General features: G+C 42.2%; 1 protein-coding gene across 1 annotated transcript; it reads left to right on the top strand.

Moving 5' to 3' along the window:
* Positions 1-266: 266 nt before the first annotated feature.
* Positions 267-689, top strand: LOC145957956 (putative mitochondrial protein AtMg00750). Its single transcript, XM_083074396.1, has one exon. The coding sequence runs from the start codon at positions 267-269 to the stop codon at positions 687-689; it is 423 nt and encodes a 140-aa protein (XP_082930522.1).
* Positions 690-10,704: the final 10,015 nt, after the last annotated feature.

The raw sequence follows: 10,704 nt of genomic DNA, 5'->3' as shown, positions 1-10,704 counted from the left end.
TGGTGGAGCAACTCAATGGGGCATACCAGACCAAGGACACCCTACTATAGAGGTACTTTCATGCAGCATCCCAACGAATCTCATCCTTTGATGAATTCACCATACACCATGTGCCCCGAGAGCAAAATGTTAGAGCTGATCTCTTGTCCAAGCTCGCCAGTACAAAATGCCCCGGGCAACATCGGACCATCATCCAGGAGACTCTGAATTCACCCAGTCTAGACAATAAAGTCGTCAACGCCAACGAAAATGAAGACCAAGGATGAATGACAGACATATGGAGCTACTTAAAGGAGGGAACTCTACTCGAGGACAAAGACGAAGCTCGGAAGATGAGGGTAAGGTCATCCAAGTTTGTTATCATTGGAGACGAGCTGTTCAAACGCGACATCTCCACTCTCATGCTGAAATGCCTAGCAAACTCCCAAGCCACCTACATCATCGAGGAGATCCACCGAGGAATATGTGGTATGCACTCCAAGGCACGCTCGATGACGACCAGGGTGCTCCAGGCTGGATATTACTGGCCCACACTGAAGTCGGATTGCCAATATTATGTACAAAAGTGCAAAGAATGCCAGCAGTTCGGCAACACACATCGGCAACCACCTGAAGTCCTCCACAAAATGATGTCACCGTGGCTCTTTTCCCAGTGGGGAATGGACGTCCTCAGACCATTTCCCCCGTGAAAGGTCAACTTAAATTCCTCCTTGTGGCAATCGACTACTTCACCAAGTGAATTGAGGCATGCCCACTAGCGAAGATCACCATTGAGAATGTGCAGAAGTTCACATGGAAGAGCATTATTTGTAGGTTTGGTATCCCACATTCCCTCGTCATCGATAACGGCAGGTAATTCATCGCACAAGGCTTCGAGAATTTCCTCTGAGAACTCGGAGTCAAGCACCTTCCAACCTCGGTGGAACACCCCCAAACCAATGGCCAAGCCGAAACCGCAAATAAAGTAATACTCCGAGAACTCAAGAAGCGACTAGGGAGCGCCAAAGGACAATGGGTTGACGAGCTCCCCAGCATTCTCTGGGCATATCATTGCACCCCTCAATCAACAACGCAAGAAACACCTTACAGGCTGACCTACGAAGCTGACGCCATGATCCCAGTCGAGGTTGGTGAGACGTCTCATCGGCGTCACACCTTTTGACAGTGAACAAAACGCTCAAGAAACGGCAGTTAACATCGACATCATAGACGAACTCAGAGAGGAGGCTCAAATTCACAATGAAGCTTGCAAACTCCGAGCCTCTAGAAGGTACAATACCCGAGTCTGACCTCGCTCTTTTCGGGTAGGCGACCTAGTATGGAGACTACAAGGCGAAGCAAGAAGAAACCCATCAGAAGGGAAGCTCGTACCTAATTGGGATGGCCCGTTCTGAGTCATAGAAGATTTAGAAAATGGGGCATACCGAATAGAAGAGCTCAGCAGCAAAACCATCCCGCGAACTTGGAATGTCACGCATCTCAAGTTTTTCTTCAGCTAAAATGTACAAATGGGTTGCACACTTTTTTCCTCACTCAGTCTTTTGTCCCGAAAAGCAGAATAACGAGTTTTGGCTGAGAAGGTTTTTAGCGAGGCACACCCACAACATTAATAAAAATAACTCATTTTACTTATATTCATCCAGTTTCATTCTGTCTTGATTTATATTAAACCAAGGTCGAATTCGAACCTTGACTCGAATCACATTTAGCCAAGGTCGAATCGAACCTTGACACGAATTATATCAATTAAGCCAAGGTCGAATTCGAACCTTGACACGAATTATATCACTTAAGCCAAGGTCAAATTCAAACCTTGGCACGAAGTATGTTAAGCAAAGGTCGAATTCGAACCTTGGCACGACTCATTTTAAATCAAGGTCACATTCAGAACTTTGAGAAAACTATATTAAGGGTCGAGTTTGAACCTCAGAAAGGCGAAAAGGTCAAGTTTGAACCTTCACAGGCCAAGATTGAGCCTCAAAATGAAGATTAAAAGTCAAGTTCTAAACCTCAAAAGCCAAACACGAGCTTTAAAATGCAACATAGAGGGCAGGTAAGAACCATGACCAAAAAAGCTACCCCTAGACGAATTCATTCGAGCGTGAAATCAAAAGCAAAGCAAAAACTCAAACAACAATGAGAAAAGCAATTATGTACACAGCAAGTTCATCAACAAAAAATATGAGTTCAGCATAGAAAGCAAACAAAATAAACTAAGTTATTACAGAAAACCTAAGTGGCAGTATTCTCGCTCGAGCTATCAGGAAGGTTGTCTTCATTCACCAGCTGCCCACCTCGCACATCTTTCTCTATGTGCATAGCAGAGAGGTCGACCCCTGGCACAAGCAACCTAGCTTGACGAGATGCCTTGGCAAACCCCCTCTTGTGCTCCACCAAAACAGCCCCCTTAGTCTCGACGAGTTTCCTCTCTAAGCTTGCCCTCGCTGTAGTCATTGCATCAAGGTCAGCCTTCAAGGCGCCAACCTCCTCCTCCTTGCCAGCCAGAAGCACCTCGTCACAAAGGCGCTTCTCGGCAGCCACCCCCAGGTCGGCCCGCAACGCCGCGCTCTCCTCCTCTAATGACAGGACCCGGCTTCGCGCATTCTCTGCATTGGCCTTGCAGATCTTGGCAACCTCTTGTAGCTTACCAACCTCGGTGGCGTATGCCTCATTGGCCTCCAGGGCAATCTCTAAAGACTTTTGAGTCCTTGAAAGATCCCTCCTTGAAGCTTGAAGTTCAGCATCAGTCTTCTTCGCAACCTCCAGCCCGGCCCTCAAAGCCTGGTTCTCCTCCTCCAAAGGCAGAACTCGGCTCCGAGCACTTTCAAGCTCTCCTTGCAGCTTTGGCCACCTATGCCTCCAGTGGTCCACGATGGCGATGGATCTCTGCATAAAGACCTCCGCAGAGTCCAAGCCTTCCACTGGACCAACTTTCTCTATCATTGCCTTGTCAGCGACAAAGGCTGAATCCTCCTTGTAAAAAGCCTCGGCGGCCACCTTGGAACTCCACAGCGAGTCGACATCCGGTGACACGCTCACGTGATCCAATCTCGCCAGGGCGCGAGTAATATCAAAACGCTGAATAATACACTTCCCCTTTGGAACACCTGGAGGAGGAGGAGGCGGTGCATTAGCAGAAGGAGTTGGCATCGGTGCCCCAGAGCTCGGCCCCTTCCCGCGAGCCTCGATGAAAGTGAGCCTCGGCGGAAGTTGGCACCGGCCCTGCCTATGCAAAAACACAAAAAAAAATTCTAAGTTACAAAGCGGAGCATCATGCAATGCAGAAGAAAAATCATCGGGTAAAGACACAAACATGTGCCTCATGAACGACCTCTTCCACGGCCACCCTAGGCGACTCCTCAGGTAGAGGACCCTGGTGAGACCGACCGGGTTGGCATCGGCGGCCCTCAAGGTCACCTCTTCAAAATCACGAGGGGTCGAGGTATCTCTGACCCTTTTCTCTCCCCTTTTCCTCTTTCAGCGGTCTCTAGGGGAGCAACCTCTTCCTCACCAGGCTTAGGGACCTCGAACTCCTCCGTGTTGTAACAAGCCTTCAGCTCGTGCCATTTTCTCTTTCCCATTATACCTGCAAACACAAAGAGCCCAACCCATAAGAAGAAGAAAAAAGACAGAGAATCTAACAACTAAGAATGACGAGGTACTCACTCTCCAAACCCCTCTCCTTATTCGCCAAGTTAGCAAGCGACAAGATGAGCTTGCAGTCCAAGGGGCGAGGGAGCGTGGCCAGGTCGGCGATGGAAGTGGTATCGAAATCTGACACTTGAAGGCTGCTTGACCCATTAAACTTGATCGGATTCTGCTGCCAGAAGAGGGGAAACCTCGACAACCTGCCGAAGTGGAAGACTTCATCGACTAGCGGGTCGACCTCAACAGGCCAAACTCGGAAGAACTCCTTCTTGAAGCTCTTGTATGACTGGGAATAAAGCTATAACAACCCCCCAGCCTTACTCCCATTTAGAGACACCCAACCCAGGGGAGGCTCACCCAATTTGAGCTAGTAAAAATGAAGGAAAACGGGCAACGACAACCCTATCCCCAAGGCCGAGCACAAAACTTGGAAAGCCCTCAAAAAACCCCAACTATTGGGGTGCAGTTGGCAGGGAGCCACATTGATAAAATTCAAAAAATCACACTCAAACTATGTGAAGGGTAAACACACACCCAAATCCTTGAAAAAACACTAGTACACACGCTCACCGGGCGATAGACTATGGCCAAGGCCAAGGAATCCAAGAGGTGATATCTTAAAAGAACCAAGAGGAATGGGATGATCTTAAAGACCTTTTTCATATATTTTGTACATAGTTCCTTTGTATAGGTCTAATTTTGCCTTTGTATTTGTGAGGCACTTTACTTGCTTTTAATTAGTGATTGTATATTGATTTTAGGGTGGGTTACTTGGAGAGTTTAACTCCATTTAACCTCCTTTGTTGATACATTCATTTTCTATTTTTTCAATAGGGAAAGGGGGTGACATTTAGCAAAGCTAGGGAGTGTGTTTAGAAATTGGGCCTGAGTTGGGCCTAGGCAAAATTTTGCATATTAGACTCATTTTACTCCTAATTTTTCATAAATTTGATTTAGCTAGGTCTCATCATCATTTGATGAACCTAACTAAACCAAATCAACAATTTTTGAAATAATTCAAAGGAGGAAATGGAGCCTTGGCCGCCTAGCTCACTTGTTTCTCTTTGGCCGAAATTTCTATGCTACTCTTCTTGGTTTTTGAAGCTTCTCCTCCAAGTTTCTAAACCTTGGTAGGTTAGGCTGACCTTACCATGGTTCTTAAGTGAACCATGGTCAAGGTTAGCTTCTCCTACAAGTTTTAGAAACCATGGATGGTTAGCTACACCTTACCATGGTTCCTAGTGAACCATGGTTAAGGTTAGCTTCTCCTAGAAGCTACCTCTCCCTATAAATTTGTAAATCCTTCTCTTGTAATCACTTTTGAGCATTTGAGAAATAAAACTTCAGATTTCTCTCCAAAAGTCTCTCCTAAAACCGAAGAGAATTCTCTCTCTAAGGTTTCTTACCAAAGTTTCTTCAAACTTTGCCTTGGTTCCTCAAGCTTCCTTCACAAGCTAGGAAGTAACCGAACCTATTCCATTGCTTCTCCACCATTGGAGAATCCTCCAAGGTGATTCCGCCAACTCAAGGAGTTCTACCTCAAGAGTTCTTCGGTCCTTTGCATGGAGACTTGGATGAACAACAATCTTTACCAAGGAGTTCCATCACCAGGTTGGCAAGGCTCAACCTGGATGAGCTTAAAAATGGACGAATGATAGATCCTATGCGATTTCCACATTGCATTCACTTCAAGGAATGATTTGAACACACTCTGAAACTCTCCGACGTCCCCCCTAAGCCACTCATACTCAGGGACGGAGATGGCGGGGTGCAAGTCTTTGGGGTTGTTACCCCCCCTCTTACCCTTGACTACCTTCATCGGCCATTCTCTTAGTAAGACCAAATGAAGAAGAAGGAAACTGGTAGAGAGAAAACACGGAGAAGAAGACAGGGTAGGAGAAGTAGCTGGTACTCCTTTAATAGTGACAAGACAGTGACCTTAGCGGCGACCTGATTGCCGGAAACGGCGACGACAGAGCAGAACGAAGTCAATGAAAGAGAACGGATACGAGGGGTGGGGAAAGAAGAGATGAAGCATCGAGAAGAAGCCAAAAGAGAAAGGGAAAAGTGAATTTGAAAGTGTGTGAAGAAGAGAGGGAAAAACGTTTTACAAAAGTGGAAATGGAAGTGACATGGGGGCAGAAAAAGACAAAACTAACAAGGCATTAAATGAAGCCCATAATGATGGGTACATCCCATCATTGCAAAACCGTCACTCCCCATTAACATGCTGCCCATGCATTTCGGGAAACGAGGTGGCACTTATGACACATGGCGTTTCGCCAAAGGAGCATAAACGAAGAGTTGTGACCCTTCACTGAGCTCGGTATTAACTCCTCAACCCACGGTCTTCAGAGCTTGGGGGGCTAGTGTACTATCCGTACTGTAGAACCGAGCTTGAGCTCGGCACCGAAGCACTTGACGACATCGGATGAGCGCCACGAGACATCGGCCAAAATAAAGGCCCACTATCTGAACGGATCACAACCGACCTTAGGCCCAAGGCCCAGATAAATCCTAATTAACACTAAGGTACGTGCATTACATATACGAGATCCATACACTCACAAATACTAACTTTAGCATCGGAGTCTCTTTTGCAGGTACCACCCCCACTTCGGAACAGCCGACATACCCAGCGAAGGAGACTCACTGATCTTGCCCAGTAGATCGTCCCTCATGACCGATCTCTGGTAAGAACAGAAGCTCACAAACCCTTCAAATGGAATCGCCTTACCGAGAATGTGATTGAGTGTAAATTGCGATGGAAGGATAGTAAGAAAGAGGGGCTGGGAGTGAGTGAGGGTCTGAGAGTGAGCGAGTGAGGGAACGAAGTGAGAAAAGAATTGGGGCGGGATTTTTTTCCACCTTTTTTTTTATTAAAACCGCCTCCACTCACACTAAATCACCCCTAAGTGGTTGTCACGTGTGACATGAAAAGGTAAAACGGGTATTTAAATATTATAAAAATATCATTCTTTTGTGGTAGTTAAAATAACTGCCAGAAATATAATATTTTGTGGCGGGTTTTTGAAACCGCTAGAAAAAACCCCTACTAATTGCATAATTTTTTGTAGTGGTAAATATATATTAAGGAAGAAAATTCTTACATGTACAACAAAAATTGTATAATATTATTTTTCTATTTATCTCTATCTATCTTTAATAGACCTTAAGTAACATTATTCATCATCAAAATAAAACTTAATTCTAATTGGAAAACACTAATACCCATACCTAACAATTTTTAACCCTAAGTTTTGTTACTATGAAAAACTTTTATTGAGAAAGTGAATAACATTATGAAGCATAACTATGTGTTGTAGTGCAAAAAAAAAAAAATTGTTAAGTGAAGCAACTTGCTGGTATTACACATGTAGACAACCATTCCAGGTTATAGAGAGGGGTGTTATTTGCCATTACTGTAATGAAGGCTTGCTGAGACAATCTAATAAGATACTAAGTGTTATAGAATCAAGAAATGCACCTAGAGATGTTATTGGTAACTTTATAAGTCGCTTATGGAGGGGAATATACTTAAATTTTGGTTTTGGTTGTACCTTTTATGTTCAACTCACAAGGCATCTCCGTACTTCACCTTCTAATACTACCTCAAGGGGAGACCTCATTGAATAACATAATAGAAATAAAGTGTCACAATCATGCATTGACGCAATGTTAATTATTAAGATCACACAATCTAATTCACAGTGTCCAATTTGCTTGGAAAGATTTGAAGTGGGTTGTGAGGCCAAAAAGATGCCATGTGACCAAATACTGAGAATCATACACCTAGAAAGATCATCAATGGAAGAAGGAAAAATCTAATATTCTCATTTGTTAAATTTTCCTTTTTTCTAATGATGCCGTTTGTTTCTAGTTTTTTTCATGGATGAGACTTAGAACCTACTCTTTTATAACTTAAGTGAGTTTCAATGTTTTATTTCTCTCAAGAAATGCTTGTAATTTAAATGATAGGTTTATGCTTTCATCTTTATCTCATAGATACTTAAATAACATTATATATAATTTTTTCTAATGTATTTTGATAATAATTTATTCCGAATAACATATTATATCTAATCTTTTCTAATGTATTTTGACAATAAATTATACCAAATTTGTTATAATTTATTACTATCTTAAGTTTGAGATTGAGTATTATACTATTATGCACTTCCATTTGATATATCATAAAAAATTGAAAGTGTGTTCTTGTATTCATACATCAAAATCGAATTACATCATCACCAGACAGACATACATACATACACACACATACATATATACTTTTTTTGAAAAAAGGTAGATGTGTTATAGCATCACTATGTGAAGGGGGGTCCTAACTAGGTTAGCACCCCGCAACCCATGAATCATATGCTACACATCAAGAGAGGCTAAAAATTAAAATGAAAGAAAATAGTACAAGGTGGAGGGACCAAACCAAAACCCACCGAAAAAATTACAAAGAAAAGAAAAGTAGTGTAAACGATGCCATTCACAAGGCATGATCCAAAACTATATCAATCAAACTATATACAATTAGCTTGAATTCCCAACATCACCAAAAGACTGTTTAAGAGAATTTAGATGATTTTGGATATCTCATTCTCAACCTATAGGCGGACCATGTCTCCACACGAGGTCTGCGCCTAGAAGTGTTGTGAGATTGCTGAGATGTATTGGCCGGGGCTGAGCCATCTTTGGAATCAACCTCTGAATCATGATCTGCACCACAACTTTGGTTTTTCTCATTGGACAAGTCCTTAAGAGATGGCATGCCTTCAAGAGACGGGTCAGTTGCATCACATCCCGTAACTACTGAATGCACTACTACATCAGCACCACCAATAGACTCAGCTGATGCAACCACCTTATAATTCTCAATTGTTGTGTGAGCTGCTACATCAATGTTCATAATAGCAGCAGCTGCTGGCTGAATTGGAAACAAGACAGCAGCTGGATCACCTGTTGCATCATGGTGATTTTCATCCAAAATAGATGTAGCAATTGAAAGCTTTCCAGCAGCTGCTGCAACTCTATTATCTTGAATTGTAATCTTTGAAGTTACATTTACTGCCTTAGCAGCTGAAGCAGCAGCTGGTTGTGAGGCAACACCTGGTGTAACAGTTGGAGCTAATGTCGTAGCAGCTGGTGCAACATTCTCCGTGGCTATTTCTAAGGCTAAAGCAGCAGCTGCATCAGCTGCCTTATTGATTGTGGCATCACTGCTTGAGTGAGATGGGCCAGCACCTGCGTTGGTGCCATCATTTACATGTACAGTAGCTGCTGCATTCTTCGTGGTTGCATTTGGATCCGAACCTGCAGCTGCTACACCAGAAACATTAGCCATTGCAGAATTATCTGCTACGTGTGCTCCTGTTGCGTGCTTGATGACAGCAGCCTTTTCCACCTCCTCACCGATTGGATCAGCAGCTGAAGGCACCTCTTTTGTGCCTTTGCCAGCAACATAATGTTGCTCCTTGTTTCCAGCACCAGCTTCTCGTGGCTGGTTCAAGACAGCAGCCGTATCCATGGCTTCCTCCATGTGCAGACCAGCATTTGCTACACCAAGGCCAGCATTGTAATCATCATGTGCACAGCAGCTGTTGCACCATCCGAGTGTCTTGGCTGTCCATTCTCTGCATGATAGCATGCCTCATTAGCATGTCCTATACAATTATATTTAGAGAAATTTAAGGGAAGTTTATCAAATTCAAAGAAAACATAGAACGCACAACCCTCCCTTTCCACCAACAGCTTTGTGGGAATTTGGTTCGAGAGGTCCAATTCAATCAAGACTCTAGCAAAATGTCCATATGTCCGATTCATTGTAGCTTTGTCCAAGCAAATTGGGGTCCCCACAGTTGAAGCAATGGCAAGAAGAATTCTTGGATTCCAATATTCTTGAGGCAGCTCCATTATTCGCAGCCATACTTGAGCAAACTTATTCTTGTAGTTTCTTGGGTTGAAATCCGGCTTCCAAAGGGACAGCCTAAACAATCCCGGATCCAAGTTCCATGGACTAGCCGCAAGAACCAGTCCAAGATCATGTGAATTCTGAAATTCTAACTCAAAGAATCCCTTCCCTAGAGAGATGATCGTCCAGCCAGCAATGTGGCTCCAGAGCTTGGTGAGTTTGGCTATCAACTCCACCGTCTTGATTGGTTTTTGGCCTTTAGCCAAGAGTACTCGTCCATGTAAATGCTTGGAGCACCTTGAGAGTCCTTCTTGATATGCATCTTCAGGAATCTTGATTGCAAGGGACTCCCCTTTCTAGCAGGGTTTAGGTAGAGTGATGAGGTTTGGAGTTACCGAAGAGGTGACAATCTTTGCAAAGGAAGTCTTTGGATGATAACTTTGACTTGAATTTCAAATATAAATGACATATTATATTTAATATTTTCTAATATATATTTTGATAACAAATTACGCTAAATATATTATAATCTATTATTAGTTAGAGAGTTTGTAACACCTTACGTTTTTGTAATTAAATTAATAATATTTTATTATAAAATTTAAAGAATTGATATTATAGATTATTTTAATATTGAAATTATATTTTTTTAATTAATTATATAGGGATTATTTTATTATATAATATTTTATTATTATTATTATTGTTGTTGTTATTATTGTTATTATTGTTATTATTATTATTATTATTGTTGTTATTATTATTAGTATTATTATTATTATTATTATTATTATTATTATTATTATTATTATTATTATTATTATTATTATTATTATTAAGTGAGGGAGGAATAATAATCAGAGTTAAAGTCATGTAACTGAGGATAAGTTAGAGGGAGGTTAAGTTATATTTTAAAATTTAAAAAGGATAGATGTGTCAATTCTACTTTCGGTAAGAGGAGATCATCTGGATACTTACGTTCTTCGTTTTCTACCGATCAAGATAAGGAGTGAGAATTCTCGCTTTAGAGTATGGAGAAAATGATGGCCCCCAACCTTTGTGTATTGTATGAGTTGTATGAAGGGGAAAAATTCCAATTTTTGTCTATTCTCATTTATTGTCTATCACATAATTCT

The sequence above is a fragment of the Cajanus cajan genome, chromosome 5 (assembly GCF_000230855.2).
Source record: "Cajanus cajan strain Asha chromosome 5, NIPB_CcT2T_4, whole genome shotgun sequence".
In the NCBI taxonomy this organism is placed as follows: Eukaryota; Viridiplantae; Streptophyta; class Magnoliopsida; order Fabales; family Fabaceae; genus Cajanus; species Cajanus cajan.
This window is presented reverse-complemented; position numbering and strand designations above follow the sequence as displayed.